This window comes from Mytilus californianus, unplaced genomic scaffold (assembly GCF_021869535.1).
Source record: "Mytilus californianus isolate M0D057914Y unplaced genomic scaffold, xbMytCali1.0.p SCAF_6, whole genome shotgun sequence".
Classification (NCBI taxonomy): domain Eukaryota; kingdom Metazoa; phylum Mollusca; class Bivalvia; order Mytilida; family Mytilidae; genus Mytilus; species Mytilus californianus.
In genome coordinates, this window is record NW_026262712.1 from 71,445,350 (window position 1) to 71,463,165 (window position 17,816).

At 31.7% G+C, this 17,816-nt stretch overlaps 1 protein-coding gene across 1 annotated transcript in view; it reads left to right on the plus strand.

Annotated features, from left to right (window-relative positions):
• The window catches only part of LOC127706597 (uncharacterized), a 31,374-nt gene that overhangs the window by 13,288 nt on the left and 270 nt on the right, over window positions 1-17,816 (plus strand). The window contains exons 4-8 of the mRNA XM_052211252.1: window positions 13,948-13,961; window positions 15,641-15,730; window positions 16,403-16,547; window positions 17,036-17,264; window positions 17,553-17,646. Of these exons, the coding sequence (XP_052067212.1) occupies window positions 13,948-13,961; window positions 15,641-15,730; window positions 16,403-16,547; window positions 17,036-17,264; window positions 17,553-17,646 (572 nt within the window). The remainder of the gene's footprint in view (window positions 1-13,947; window positions 13,962-15,640; window positions 15,731-16,402; window positions 16,548-17,035; window positions 17,265-17,552; window positions 17,647-17,816) is intronic.

Here is a 17,816-nt window from a genome sequence, read left to right on the forward strand (position 1 = left end):
GAAAAACACGTCCTCCAAACGTAACAAATGTGTAAATTAAGAAATCAAGAATCTTGATAATGTCAGTTTCAGAGAATGTTTTGTTTAAATCTGAGTGATTTTTACAAAGTACGATGTATCTATCCTTAAGACAAGAAACTTGTATCTACAAATTTTTATGAAACAAAGCAATTTCTTTTGATTTGCCTTTTAGTTTGGAATGAGGAATACTTTGTGTAAAGTGTAGAAAAGTCAAATTGTTTGATACTATTGCAAGATGAAAGAGTCTTAGATTGTATGTACTCTAAAAGATCTTCGGAATGTTTTAGTATCCACATCTAATTCACGCCACCTCTAGAATAGGTAGGTTCACAATAATTTTGAAGCCCGGCTTTGATTGCTGATAAAATTGATGTTAATAATTGATGTTAACAACAAATACATCAAAGATGATAACATCAAAATACGTGACTTTTGGTCGACACCATATTTGTTGATTTTTGTGGGTAAATATTTCAATGGACAGTCAGTATTCAAATGGGTACTAATTGTGCACCTCTACTAACCGACTTGTTTTGTATTCATATGAAGCAGCATTCTCACGAATTCTTTCACCCTTCGAAAAGACTAAACGAACAAGCATCTTTCAAAGTATTTTTAATTTCTCTTTCAGATTTTTGGTTATGCTCCATGACTGAATAACCCACGTTTCAATGAATGCTTGTATCTCATATATCCCAGTAAGCATGAGATATCTTAAATATTCTTCGATATTGACATAATTGTACGACTACAAACGTGATTAAAGCAACCTTCCCAAATGTCAAATTCCCATTTCATATGCCCAATCGTTTAGCGTTTACATTTCTCAACAAATACGTTACGCTCGTGCATGCTCGCTCTATACGGACTTCTTTTATAGGATTGTGTTCCTTGCACAAAAAATGCTCAAACAGAGTTATAAAGAAGAACGACCTAAATCGACAATGAATAGGTTTATGGTCACTACCATGAATTTTTTGACCGATACTATGTGTCTGTGTCTCAAATCACTATAGACATGTTTTCGTTGTCTTAGATTTTGATACCAAAATATTTGTTTAATCTGTTTGTACCGATTGGGCCTATTCCTGATTGTTACATTTAAACTGAGTGTAGTTTCTACATGCGGGAAATGCATCCATAGCAGGAGACGCGTACCTTGCCACGCAATTAATACTTCATGCGATTCCCTCAGCTTTTTGTGTATTACCTTGGTTAGTATCTTTTTAATCAATTGATAAAATTTTAACATCTATAGACTTTTCTTGTCTGTTGTATTTATCTGTATTTAGTTAATTAACATCAATGCTATTTTGCATTCAAGAAACCTGAACTTTAGCATTTAAAACAATTCGGCACATCGTATCCGCGGTGGATAGATTGTTGCAAATGATACCATAGATATCAAACAGAACTCATGGTTTATAATCTCTCACAATACAAAGTTTTATTTTCACTTATAAGACTTAATTCTCAGATTAAGTAGAAAAATATCAAAATACATACGTAAAATAAACCGAAGACTTACCTAAAGTCAAAAGTCCTGAGGCAGATAGATAATTTGAGAGCAACAATAAAAAAAAAACAAATAGAAGATCAGAAAAATCCAGGAAACGAATCTATTTTAAGCACCGGCATTTACAAAAGACATGTTACACTTATGTCTTTGAAAATATAAAAAGATTGGAAGAACAATTATGCATGAAACTACCAAAAAATGTACTTTTCCACCAATGGTGTGGAGTTCGTGTTGCTCAGTCTTAATTGTCAACAACGCCGGAGATCAAAATGTACATTTGAGTTGGTGTTGCTCGCTAGGAAATTCTAAAAGTAAGTTTTTATGAATCTGATTATTTTCAAACCTAATGAAAAAGATGGTTCTTTATAACTCTTTATCTTCATCAAACAAAAAAGGCTGCCTTTCAAACGTGTCTATATAGTTCACTACGAAATACAAGAATACTATTTTTCTGATAACAATCTAACGAATTATGTCATGCTATACAATTTATATGTCAATATTTTACACCTTGATAACGCTCGGTATGAAGATATTGAAAATATAAAACTATCCATGTTAAAATGAACATAGAGTATGGCATGAAAGAATAATTTCTTAAACAAAATACAGATTAAGCGGAAACACATGTATTAATTTGTGCACTGTATCGTCTTTATATGTAGCATTAAGACCTACATACATTAAAATCTGAAAGACATTTGCTTTATTCAAAAAATGAATGTACTTCAAAAGGAAAAATAAAATGCAAAAACCTTTTTATTCGCAAAGGCTAACTAGCATAATACTTCAATCTGATATACTGGAACACAGGGTTTCAAATCAGACTATAATAAAGCTGAATCAGAAATTACTTATTCGACGACAAATTGACCTTGCTTGTTAAATCAGACGACATAAATTTGAAAGAATTTATTTGATATGTTATATGTATTCTATCATAGCAATCATTTATAGATCATTGTATTTAACATCAATCAATGTCAAAATTTTTAAATCATAAAATATAATGTTTTCAAAATTTCAGTTTATGATTCATAATTATTTTAAAGCGACAGCCCCTTAACGAAAATGTAATAATTTTGATAACTATTTCAATACATAATTGATTACTTTAAATGAAAGATGCCTCTTTACGTCACATATTAATATGTATGCTGAAACATGGAAACTATAGGAAAACCCTTAAGAGTACTTTAAGAACCACTGACCAGATCGTTATATTATTTTTTACCGCAGATATTGTCGTGTGCTGGCATGACGATGTTTATGGTCGAAACTTCAGAAAAATCATAGCATGTGATAAAATGCAGGAAATTAAAAATAAAACACCCTTGCATTTACCCCTTAACCACAGTTACAAAATATTTGTTCTCGAACATGACGTTTACATCGACCTTATTTGCGTTAATCACGTACAGTACACATGGGATACTACACTGCTTGTTTCAGAAAAAAAAGTTAATACTTCATATAGTTAACTGGCGCATTATCATTTTATACGAGTATTTTTAGTCTTTTTAATGAAATTTTTGAGTGATACCCAGGCAAGATTCACGTACAAACACACAAATTCGTTTTTGTCTTTAAGATAATATTTTTAAATAGGTATTAGTTGTTCAAAGATTTTCACGAATGTAAGCTATATACATACACTTTGCATTGTCATATTTTTGCTACACATATAAATATGTAATCACAAAATATATGCAATCGTTATATCTATCTATAACAATCTTTCATGTCATATTTCTGGTATATCCACTGCAGAATAACGCTGCCGGTGGACTTACTATATGTCCCCCAGATGACTTTCCACCTTGTGGTCATTGCTACTGAACAGACACAACTTAAATCATAATTTCTAACTTTGCATCTCGATCCGAAGCTTAAAATTCAATATAGATATATACAAAATCTTCAAATTTAGTACTCAACAAAAATACTTATGATTGGCTTCCTAATGATGTGGCTGATATAACAATTGTTTCAATTTGATGGAATGGAATTTCTTATTGGGAACTGAAACATCGTAGGAAACACAGAAATTCTGATAGTACTACTAGTACTAATAATGGCTGATTCATATCAATACATATTAATGCCGTAGCAACGAAACGTAATAGTCAAGAGTTGAAAATGTGTATAAGGTGAGTTCCCGGAAAACCCTGGATATTACATTCCTTCGTAATTTATAAAAGAAATAGAAGCTTGAATTTAGATAAATAAAAGTATTACACTATGTGTTTGTTGGTTGTGATTAACAGTCTCTAAAGTCTCTATTGTTTGTCTTATGAAATTTTCACATTATCATTATCACAATACATAGTCGTTGAATTGTTTCGGTACCTTATGTTCTCGTTGGGGTCTCTCATTCGATAGTTGTCTATTTTCACACGGATTTAAATTTTATCCATTGTTAATCTTGTTCTTGTATTCTGTTTTTCTGAGTAGTTCCTCTCTTCAATCTGCCCCCTCCCGCGCCTGTCTTGCGGGGGGAGGGGGGCATATTCATCTTCTTTTTACAAGTGTGTTGGCTATTTTGAACTTGCTAGCATCTCTTCGAATCTCCCTTCCATCCTTCTCACCCTTCTAGCACCTACGGTTGAGCCGTTTACTACAAATACTATGTAGAATGCTGGTTCATATGCTGTTGACCATTTGTCTCTTTTGTTATGCTCCAACAAGACGTTATCGCCAATCTTGAAATTGTGTTCCTTTGTATTTCTATTCTCAGCTTGATGTTTGATTTTATCTTTGTAACATTTGTCTGTTTTGTTCATCTTCTTGTCATCAATTATTTCTTCATCATCGTTCGTTCTCGAAATATATCCTAATTTTGTTCTAACTCGTCTTTTCATGAGTGCTTCGTATGGTGATACACCTGTAGCTGGATGAGGTGTGGAGCTATATCCAACAAGCATTTCCTGCACAGCTATTGCACTATCCTTGTTTTGTAAATTTGCTATTTGTTCTGTCTGATTCAATAATTTCATGAATGCTTCGGCTTCTTCATTCGCTCTCGGACGTAAGTGTGTAGTTTTATGATGTTCAAATCCTTGTTCGGCGACAAAGTTGACAAACTCCACAGCATTGAAAGGTGGTCCATTGTCACTTTCTAGTCTTCTTGGTATTCCATGTGTTGCAAAGATCCTCATTAGTTTGTCCTTTGTTTGTCTGCAAGCGGTTGTGTTCAGCTTTTCCACTTCAGGATATCTTGTTCTTTTGTCAATTACTACCAGATTGTAGTGTCTGGATATGGTCCTCTAAAATCTACTGAAACTACTTCCCATGGATTCTCTGGTATTTCTGTCATCTTCAGTGGTTCTTTTCCGTGTTGTTTTGTTGTTACTTGACATTCAAAATAGTTTTTAATTGTTTCCTCGACCATAGAATTCATTGTTGGAAACCAATATTTCTCTCTCAACATTTGCTTTGTTTTCGTCATTCCAATGTGTCCCATGTTGAGTGCGGCATTTATCACTTTTTCTTGCAATGCCTTTGGAACTATTATTTGATTCAGTCTGAATACGAGTCCCTCTGCTACATATACTTCATTTCTAATATGGTAAAACGGTATAATGTCCATGTCTTTCTTATTTCTTTCCCAGTTAGTTTTCAATACACAGTCCTTTAATTTGAATAATTGTTTATCCTTGTTAGTTTCTTCTTGTAATCATTCTAGTATTACAGCATGTTCATTGTGAATAATTGCTTTAATCATCCTCTCAGTTTCATCGTTTTCCTTCTCAGGCAAAATGATGTCTTGATAAGAAGTCTAGCGGGTCAGCTTCATCTTTTCCTGGCTCATACATTACCTCAAAGTCTACATCCTGCATATCCATAACCCACTTTTCTATACGTTGCGGTAGCTTGATCGTAGTCTTATTAAACATTGGTATCAACGGTTTATGTGCTGTGAATTTTGGCGATCCCAGAAGATATATACAGAATCTATTCTTTGCCCATCGAACAGATAATGCATCTTTCTCGGTATGGCTATACCGCTTTTTTGTATCTGACATAGAACGACTAATGAAATGTATAGGTTGTAATCCTTTATGTGTCTTTTGGAATAATCCTGCTGACAGTCCCTCATTAAAACTTGCTTCACAACGTAGCACTATTGGTCTCATAGGGTTGAAAAGTACCATTGTACTCTCTTTTGTAATGCTATCCTTAAGCTTCTCAAATGCCAAATTCTCTTCATGTCCCCATCTGAACTGTGTGTCTTTATGCGTTACTTTTCTAAGTGGGGCTGTCGGTAGTGTGTATCTCGGTATAAACTTTGATAAATAGCCGATCATTCCCAAGAAACTCCTTACTGCTTCTTTTGACTCTGGTGCTTTTGCTTCTTTCACAGCTCTTACTTTTTCGTGTGTCGGCTTTAATCCATCCTTTGTGAATTTGTATCCATAGAATTCTAGCTTATTAACTCCAAATTCACATTTGTCTCTATTAAGTGTTATTCCAAAGTCGTTTGCTCTTTTTAAAACTTCTCTCAATGCCTTGTTATGTTCCACTGTATTGGCACCACCGATGAAAAAACAATTCAAACGAGGAAACTAACGGCCTAATTTATGTAGAAAATGATGAGCTAAAAACAAACATGATACACAGAAACAAACGACAACCACTGAATTACAGGCTCCTGACTTGGGACAAGTACATACAGAATGTGGCGGGGTTAAACATGTTAACAGGCGCCCAACCCTCCCCTAACCTGGAACAGTGTAACAGTACAGCATAAGAATGACTATATTTCATAAATTATGCTGTGTCTATTTGTTATGTATCATGCTGACTTTTAATAAAGCGTAATTTTATCATTATTATTTCTGTTTTATTTGTGGATCTGAATTATACTTGCTTCCAATATTGTGTACGGTATTGTTTTAACTCTTTGTGAACTAATCTATGTCGATTAAACAGGGCAATGGAAAAAAGAAAGATTGAATGCTCACCGGTTTAATGTTAAATTTAAATTCTCTATTAACCAACCTGACCATTCAATAGTACCTATTGAGAATTAAAGAAAATATTTCATTCGACAAATTACCCTTCATTGAGTACAACATATTGCTAAAAAGAGAAGATTCCATTATTGGAGCATTGGGAAAAGATATTCCTTACGGAGGCAATGACTTATTAAAAAATTAAGGTATTTTGTCCCAGATGCGGTAAAACCAACAAATTACATTATTTAACACATCTATTTGACTTAATAGGGAAATATTGGCATCGTTAACATTAAACAACTTAGATTGTTACCCAAAAGCCCGAAAGTTGAGTACTATGATATAAAAATTAGTTAAGTGCGATCCAGATGAACAAAAGGATCAAAGCTGTTCGGCCATGCATTGCAAAGCGCACTAAAATATCTGATGAACCATGAGCACAAGTGTTTCTTACCCATTCGAGAAGCTCGAGGTTGTAGGTGCTTTATCTTATCTTCACAACAGTTGCTCCAGCAGACAAAGTCTCAAACAATATTGTTTTTAAATACAAAAATCCTTTTTAGGAAAGTCTAACTAAAGAACTTAGAATTCACAACAAAACTAAAAATCCCATGGGTACACATACAATATTCACTAACGAATGTATGTTTGAAAATCAAAATTCCGTCTTCTCTTCTTTTGTAATAACTTGAAAAGGGGACTATGAAATCTCCCGTCTATATACTGTATACCTTAACTTCATAAAAATCCTTGTAAAGATTTACACACTTTATACCTAATATTCCTATGCTCAATTGAAAGATCGATTGCATCCTCGTATTAGACGGAGCTTTTTCTGCAAAAATGCGAATCGTAGATTTCGTGTTTAAGGTGATGAACAATCTTTGTTTGTAAAGAATATCACCGACTCCAACAACAAAACACAGACGCCGATATAATCAAAATGTTGGACGATCGACAACATATTTTTTGAGTTTGATAGATTGATATTTCAACAGTCACTCGGTATTCCAATGGGTAACCCCTACTGACCAACTTTATTTTGCACTCATATGAAACAGAATTCATAAAGAATCTTCTCAAGGACAGAACGGAAAAGCAACTTGCACTTTTCTTTAATTAAACCTCCAGACTATTGATGATGTCCTGTCACTTTAATAACCCACATTTTGCATATATCACAGGGAACTTGAGATTAAAGATTCTGCAGTAACTATCATATCTTACCTTTTCAACTAAATTGAGGATTAACGACGGCAAACTAAAATCTATGACAAAAGTTATCACTTTTCAATTTGTCAACTCTCCATTTCGCACCAATTATAATCTCTCTGTCCCATCGTATAGTGTTTACATATTCTTATCAAACATAACGATGGTGAATGTTCACACTATACGGATTGCATTGTCAAGGGTGTGCTCCTTACAATAATTGCGCCAACAGAGATATAGGAAGAACGAATGAAATCGACACCCAACTAGTTTTATGGTTTCCATCAGAAATTTGTTGACCAATACCATTTGTCTGTTTCTCAACTAACTAGCGACATGTTTTTGTTGGCTTAGATCTTTAAATAACAGCATTCGTCTGTTTTGTAATTTTACCCATTGTGCACTTTTCCCGATTGTAACATTTTGACTGCGTTTGTTCGCGTACAGTGTGATGCATGCAGATCAGGAGACGGTTATCCTGTCGACGCACCCGTCATGTTCCTTCTTGAATTCGTGCAATTCCCTTGGACTTTGTTTGGTACCTTGATTGTAATCTTCCATTTGATTATTGGGATTTGAAAATCGATAGACTACTGTTGCCTGTTTTCTAACAAATAATCATTCGTTTTTACATAATATACGAAATGAGATATATAAAGCTCTGTTTACTATAATACGGAGATAAGTATGCGTTTACTTCTGACAAATATACAAAACTATTTATTGTGATAAGTTTTCTGGCTCCTTAGGTTAACGATTAAGCGACAGGCTAACAACATATCCTCGTAAAAAATGTTACAGAAACTTAAACTTGAAGACAGCAAGCGCTAATAAGATTTGTAAAATAAATCTATGTGCTCTACGCGTAATAATTTCAGTTAGGTAATTTATATTAAAAGAACCAGTTTTTATTTTGGGGGTAGTATATAAAGAAAAGAATCACGGTTTTTCAGTTTTCAAGGTTTGGCGCTAACCACGTTGATTACAGTAATGTACACATATTTACAGTAGTGCAGAATTATTATGTAATTCAGAGATCAATTTATTGTGTACTAATTATGATATTTGCTTACTTATAGATATTCTGTAAGGCCAGTGTACTGTAACAAAAATTTTATTTAATGGACGTTATTTGTGTTTTCGGTTTTAAGTATTTTATGTTATATTTTTCTTTCACAGGTCCTTACATCGTGACTCTAAGCATGTTTGGCGCTCATATTCACTTCACACGCACCTTGTGTTATTTAACTTTTTATTTATATTTATATGAACAATATAACTGAAACTTAAATGAAAGTATCAGATATATAAAAACTTATACATACTAATGAAATAAAGACAAACTCTCTAATTTATCCTAGAAAAAAACACGAACACACAACAGTTAACAACAATGTATAATACAACGAAGCAGCCATACCTTTTTTAAAAGGTGACGATTTTTTTATTGTCGTGTTATAGATTAAAAGGCTCTGTACGGCCTTGAAATTTTAGCAAAATCCAGACCGTATAGTAAGCTATCAGAGAGTCCGTTGGACAAAATGTGAAACAATTCAACAAAAACAAGCCAACGGCCTGAGTCATGTTGATGAAAAAAAAAATGAACAAAAAACAAATGCGTAGAAGCAACCAACAATGAACATTGAAATACATGATTCTGACTTTGGACAGGCACATAATGAATATGGATAGGTTAAACATGTTTGTAAGAGCTCAAATCTTTTTGCCTCCCAAATTTTATCTCAGATGTAATCCGGAAATACTTGCCCTGCACTCTTAAATAGGTGCTAAACTTTAATATTGTATTGAAATAAGAAATGTTATGTGAAATTATATAATTTTATCTAAAACGTTCCAAGCATCACCTGAATATTTCCGTCTATGGTCGTTTGACGTTAAAGGGAAATCCCGAGGTTACAACAGAAGTACGTGTTACCTTATGATTCAGAGGAAACCAAAAAATGAAATATGATTTACGTAGTATATATCTATTTACTTGGTTTACCCTAGTTTCCTTTCAAGGTTTTATGAATGCACTACTTATTTGCGTAATCTTATTGCATTAAGACAATAAAAGTATCGTATACGGAAACACATACCACATAATATATCTAGTGTGCATTCTGTATTGTCTACTGCTAGTATTTTTGATTTATCATTTGTATTGACAGATTTATTGAGAAAAAATGTTTGTATCGCATTTCCGTTGGAAAATATGAAATTATAGACATGTTAAAATCAATAAAAGTTTCCTCTCTAACGTAAATTTCTTTTTATTAAATTCTTTATCTTTTGCACCTTCATCTCATTTTTATATTTAATTTAAACTAGAAATTATGAAATAATTATCTTACATGTCAAAACATATCCATTAATCAATGAGAAGTACTCAATCAGTATTGTTTATGACAAAACTTAAATGCTTTGCACGCAAAAGAATTCATTAATTCTAAACGATGAACAATGCTGTTTAAGGGTTAAAACTACGCTATAAATTTATAATAATATATATTGTGTGAAAATTATCATTAAATTAAAGTTAGTATTGACAGTTTAATGCAAAACAAATGTGACTTAAGGGTGAAGTAATGGTATAACCCTGAAATGTCCTATGTCCTCCAACAAGCTATACATTTGCATTTACCTGAATCATTTCAGAGGACCGAAATTTAAAAGTTAAAAGAAAAGTTAATTGCTATCAAGAAAATTAATAAATATACAAAGGTGATTGTACTAGTGGTAAGATTGCAATTCATGCATAGAAGATATTAGACGTAGATGCTTTATCCTTTATTTAAGATAAATATGTTGTAGTGCCAGCAGACAAATCCTTGCATAATATTGTTTATATACATAAATCATTATTTGGATTGATTGTCTGACAAAAGAATCACCAAATCTAGGCACGCCACTTATATGCAGACATCATTCACAAAAGAAGACACTAATCCGTCCTTTCTCCTTTGGTGTCAAAATTTAAAAAAAAGACGATAAAAATCTCCCGTCTTTATATTTAATACCAAAACTAAACAAAAATCATATTTAACAACAATATATAACATGCCGGTTAAAATGTTTTACTGAACATTTTTCTAAATTTTTTACTACCATTCGTTCTACAGTAAAAGATGGAGGTCAAATTTATACTCATATAGCGGTGTCAATCAGAGTGGATTCTTTAAAGTTCAATAGATCTTCTCCGAAAGTTTACAGCACAATAATTACATTATTGAAATAATGTAAAAACTTTTGCTTTTTTTCTGCACTCTTCACTATTATTTCTCATGCTTAATTAAAAAAACGACTTCATCTTCTAATTATACAGTGCTTTTTCTACATCGAAGATTCCAATTTGAAAGAATTGTTTAGGATTAAAAAAAAAATAAGAATATCACATTGTGAAAACCACACTGATTCAACAACAAAATCACCGAGGACGATATCATTAGAGTGATTGGGTTTTTTTTTTATCGGCAACATATTTGTAGCGTTTTGTGGATTGATCTTTCAACAGACAGTCGGTAATCATATGGATACTAAATTACTAATTTTGCACTCTTACTATTCGAGTTTGTATTCAAATGGAACAAAGACAAAAAGCAAAAATTCATTAATGTTACGTTCAGTTGTACAGATGATGTTCTGTTGCACAGTAACTGACATTTCAACAAATGCTTGCATCTCATATATCACAGTCAACTTGGCATTAAAGATACCACTGACAATAGAAGGTCTGCTTCTGTCTGTATCTGTTTTCTGACATTGATCATAAATGGAAGACTTCAAATTAGGACCTATGACAAACAATTTAATATACCCCATTTACAACTACCCCGCTTTCAGTAGCAACATACCCTCTGTCCCGTATGTCTATGGCGTTTATATATTTAGTTGAAACGTTATGCGCGTGAAATAAAAGCAATAAAAGACATGATGAATTAAAGAATTTTTAATTTTTACTTTTAATGTAATTAAGAAAGATAGTGTTTTTGGTTTTTTTTTTTGTCTTTGAGAAGGTTTCGTATGGATTCTGTCTCAAATGAATAGAAAACAAGTCGGCCGTCGGTCAATATGGATACACAATAAGTACCCACGGGTAAACGAAATATCAATCCACCAATCTCGACAAACACTTATATCTCGTCGATCAAACATTTCCAAAAATTCAATAATATCGTCTTCGGTATATTAGTTTTGTTGTTTGAGTAAGTGTTGTTATTCAGAAAAGATGTAAATTATATTCCATTTTAACTGCAATGATGAATTATTTACAGTCCAAACTGTATATGTTGTAGCTTATATTTTTCTTATTTCATACAAACTGGTATTATTAACAAGAATTACTTGATATTTAGATAACAACAGTTGCCAATAAATTCTATATAGAAAATGTATTTAAAATAATATCAAAAAAAGTGGACAACATTCAATTACTTCTGAATAAGTGAAGATAAACTTTATAATAATGAATGATTCGAACATATAATGTTTAGTGATTTTTTTTTATTAACACTAAAAGATCGTGATAGGTATTAGAGACATTATCTTCACAAAGAGTTCCTTTTTAATGTATGTATTAGTTTTAGTTCCTTTGATATTTAATAGCCATTATGTTTCGGTTTTAAAATATCAGCTTGTTGTTTTGCGTTTAAAAGACTTCATGGAAATATTTACGTTTCATTAACATTGTAGTTAATTGAAACGTATTACATATGATCATTTACATGGCTCAATGTCTGGTAAAATGTCATACTATCCCGTCTATATATGTTTTAATTCAAATCTCGATTATGACATTTTTACAGAGTTTAAATTCGCATGGCGGGTAATGCATGCATACCCGTCGACACACCAGTCTGGATCAACTTGGAATTCACCAGATTCCCCCAGGTTTATTTAATTTCTATTTTTGCCTTGATTAGTATCTTCTTAATGGATTTATGAGATTTGATCATCAGTTAACCTCTGTTGCCCCGAATTGCACATTTAAAATATAAAATTGTGATGTCAGTGAAACTTTGATGAAATCCTTGGAAACATACATGAATGCAAAAATCACGGAAGTTATTGCTCACCGCCTAATTATTATTTTGTTTACATGATTACAACATTTGTAAATTATTACAGGAAGGGAACTATATCGTGTATTTTGTAAAATTGAAACAATGTAGCACGTATCGCATAAATTAATATTTTGAATGATGCTTTTATTGTTTGTCTCATTAAGGTAAATCATAAATGAACATACGACTAAATGAATTATAATAAGTAGTGAGGAAATATTTACAACATTTAAATAAAATATGTTCACATTTGATTGGATCATGTGGGTGTTTCAATTCAAGACTATATATATATTTATATGATAATTCAAATCGATAATTAGTTCTGGTTTTAAGTCTGCACAAACTGTGGCACGTTTCTGATTTGGGAATTTATTCTTTATTCTATATTTATTCTAACCTAAATTTGGCAGACTGTTTTAATAATCCATTTATAATCAGACATTCTTGAAATTATAAAAGATTTATGACTTTTGTTCATTAGTGGTTCACAATAAAAGGCGACTATCGGTACAAACGTTTTTGGTGTCAAGGAATGATAATGCTAGGTTTCATTACTTTATTTGGATTTTATACTGCCATCCTTGGCTCTTCAGAATTTGAATTTGGTAAGATACTTTATTTTAATTTATATTCAACTAATTATGTGACTTTTTTTCTGCTATATTATTTTTTAAACATGATAAATGCATGTATCTAGAATATGTAGTTTCCATTTTCTTATAAGTAAAACGAATTAGCTTAACGCATCGTTCAATATGCTTTAAACATTAACCTTAAATCATTAAAGGTTTTAAAATTTTCATAAGTTTATAAATTTATATGAAGATGACGTGTAACTGGTATTGATTTAAGCCTGGAAAAAGGTTATTGGTAAATCAGGTGCCTTCCGACTTGGAAATCCTATAAACCAAAGCCTATTAGACCCCTTTCTTTAAATTTCAACAACAAAACATTGTAACAGGCATTTTTCTACTTATTTATTTCTAGATTTTTTTTATACATTGTATAAAGGCGTCTACTAAGCATGTTTCTAAATTGAATCAAAGTACACAATATTGGTTACAATGTAATGATATGCTTAATATGCTTTTGTTTGAAACTGTACTTTGGTTACAAATACGCCTAGGGTCCTATTCATATATGATAGCAACACAGAATTTTTATATTAAAGCTCTGGAGATATCAGTAATTACTAAATGCATGCATATTCTATAATCTTAAATGTCTGTTTATTTATTATTTAAGAAAGAAAAAGCATACACTTATTTAACGTTCATAATAGTTTATCTTATTTGGCAATAGATTTTGGGACCAAACATGGAATAGCAGTAGTAACACAAGTACTATCGAATAATAACCAGCATTTAGAAAATGAAATGCCTGAAACACTGGATATTAAATTAGACCTGTTGTCAGATGAAGACGGTCCACATGCAATGCGACTTGAGTTAAACAAAGATGATCTAGAGTCTAAAGCAGTATATGTCGTTAGAGAAAATTCGGACGGTCAAAAAACTATTTTAAAGGAGGACATTGCTATAGAACAGGTAGCTTTTTCTAGTATTGTTATTCTTTTTTCTTAATAATTTGCTATTCGTAATTGTCTGTACTCGTTCAGAAATTAAACGCTTGTTTTATTATATGGGATATTTGATATATATCAGAGTTTATTAACTCATAACGATGGTTCGTTAATATTGATGTTGATAATATATATGAATATAGAAAATCAGAGTTTTTCTTGGTCTTTTGACATTTTGTTTCTTTCCTAGAGTATCGCTTGTTACAGCAGCGATTCACTTTAATAGATATATATGATTGCGACGGTTCTCAAACGTACTAATTACCCCAGAAAAAGCTTTATAACGTTTGACTGCTTCTATTGCTTTAACTTTAAAAAAACGTGTTTAACCGTCAATCACCCTCATCACCATGACAGACATATCATAATTATGTCGATATCCGCCCTTTTTCGCTTTTAAGTTTGACTGATGCATAAAATTTTGTGTAATATATGAGTTTGCGGTTATAATAATACTGACTTCTGATTTAAGCTTTACAGGTCGTACATTTACTTGATGAATTTATTGTAACACTAAAACTTGTAAATGTGGTTTATTTAATTAATTCTTGGCCACCTGTGTTCAACATGATTTAGTTACTGAATGTCTTTGTATGTACTCGTTGAAGTTCATTTTACGAATTTCCCAAAAAACTGCCGCTTACTTATCATGTTTATCTCCTGCACATATATATTCCTTATGATAAAGACTAATCTCCTGCACATATATATTTCTTATGATAAAGTTTGTATGTCCAGTATCTTTTACTAATTGTGCCCAGGATAAGGCTTAGTTGCAAAATACATTTTTAGTTTTGGCTTCAACTCCAAAAGTGCATTACTGAAGCACCCAAAATCGACAAAAGCGACTTTGTCCGGACTGTTTGCAATTTATAATAATGTTATTTTCTTAATATTATAATTGAATATTTAGCCTGTTTCATTCATGCAAATGACGAAATGCTAAGCTGGTAGGCTTAATATAATGTTAATAAGTGTTTCATGTTCAAAAAAACAATAAGATGCCATAAGTGCAATATAAAATATAAGACAGACAGCAACAGAAAAAAAGAAAAAGACAAAAATGACAAAACACAGATTACTTAACACAAGAAATGCATGCAAATTGGGCAACACGAACCAAACTTAAACTGGGGTGGACACGGGTGACAAGTCGTTACGAATGATGTCATAAACGAGGGAATAAGAACGGGATTATTTCTACAACAAATGAAACAATTCTGTGGTGTAGTTGAAAAAACATCTATAAATATAGAGATCATATATCTGTATGAATTTTCAGAATGTTGGATTATACCAGTGTCCTGATTCTCTTGCGTCTTTTACTGTAACGTGTGAGGGATTAGAATATGGAATGTGCAAACCTTATATTGTGAGCATTTATTTTACTTATTTTATTTAAGTTTTTATTTTCTTCAATGTTTGTTTTTTCTTTGCTGTTAGTTCGTACGCTTGATGTTAGCCTTGAGAAACCTCTTTTAATATTACCATTTACCATAAATAATAATAACACATATGACATTAAAAGACTGTAATTGATCAACAAAACCAATGTTGAAAAATATTTAGAGGTCGAAATGCGGTCTTCAACAATAAACAAGGTTCTTCAACAAAAGGCGAGGGTCTTTAACAATAGATAGGGGTCTTCACAATAGACAAAGCCTTAGTTCTTTGACATATTTCAAAGTCTGGACAAGTTGTGAATAAATTGAACAGAGAATGAAAAAAGATCTGAATTAACACCTTGTTCTCTAAACGGCAAAAAAACGATGAAAAAAACAAAGGCAGCCACTTTCGTGGTTTTTGACACGGACATAACACATTGCGGAAGTGAGTGGTTTAACTGCTATTTGTGTACTCAAATGTTCATAGATCCTATGAATGTCAATTATGATAAGTGTGTTCAATTAATCTTTTTTTGAAAGTCATTTGTTACGCATCTTAATTTTTTTTGTGATTAAACTTTCAACAATCAACACAGCAACCTTTGTTGATATTTATTTTAATTCAAAATCATAACATTGTGACATTTATCAACTTTCAGTTAGGATCAATCAACCTGAATGGAACGGATTTCGACATAAAGCCAAACCATGACATGGCAAATACTGGCTTTAACAGAAACTATATTTATAACGTATACAACAGAAAACAAGTAGAAGTAGATGGAAAAACTTGCACTGCTGGAGGTACTGTTTGTTTGGTAGTTTTTTAATTTTACAGCTGATGATGATTTCAATGTCAAATAATTGGTTTTTGGTGACATTTGTATGGCCACTCAAAACCATATATATTCTGTTCAACATGTGAATTTCTTTCATGTGCACATTAGATTTTTTCCCTGCAGGTCATACAAATTCTCCTCATGTACAATTTGAAATGAAAAAATAGGATACGAAAAAAAAACCAATTATTTTTTCTTCTTTATGCTTTGTTTTATTTTTCTATATCAATTATTAATTAATCAATTTATGTATTCAAATTATTTCATTTTAATTAATTTGAATTTATATTCTTTTACTTAGATATATTTGTATGTATCGTACATTATTTTCCACTTCTATCAAGGCAGAACAATATGTGTTTAGTAGTCATATTCTATAGATCTTAGTGATATTAATCAATGGAAAATGTACTGAATAATTTTTTCAAACGTTAATTTTTTTTCTTTTATCAGAGGATCAAGAAATTGCAGCTGTTACTACGGCGTTTCAAAATGAGGAAACACAGACGGAATTTGAACATTTTGCAATGAGAAAAAGATTTCGAGTTATCAATAATTCCGTTGGGTCTACTTTCACTGGGCATCAGAACATAGGAATGGGACATCATGGACAGATGTCCGGCTCTTCAAATACATATGCCGTCGGACTACTTATTCTAGTTGATGATGTCATATATAGAAGGTAATGAACCAATTCTGTGTTTTCTATCAGCAAAACGCTACTTGTTAAAGTAGTAATTCTATGTAAAAGAATAATATGTGTGGGTTTACATCCACGAGACAGCAGTGCATTCCAAGAAGATATTCAAACAATAAAAGACCGAGATACTTTTACTATCAATATTAAATTGTATTTTCGTACCTATAACTTATGTTTAAGTAGCATTTTAAGATACTTGATATGGAACCCTTTTGAACATTTACATAAGTTTTCAAACGATTGCTAATTTTTTTATATCTTCATTTTTAGGTTTTACACTATGAGTAAAGGTTATACGCATTCCCAAAAAGAGACTGATGCCAAAGCATTGATTCGACAATATTATGCTCATGTTGTAAACGCTGTAAGTAGTTTTTTTTAATTTTGTCTGAATTTTATAATTCTATATTTATAAACATGGACAAACAAGAAAAACATTTTAAGATCAGTAAACAATGGAAAATAAATTTTAGGTAATATTAACTCCAACAAAGAGCGGTAAACATATATAGTCCACATTCGTAATCTATGGTA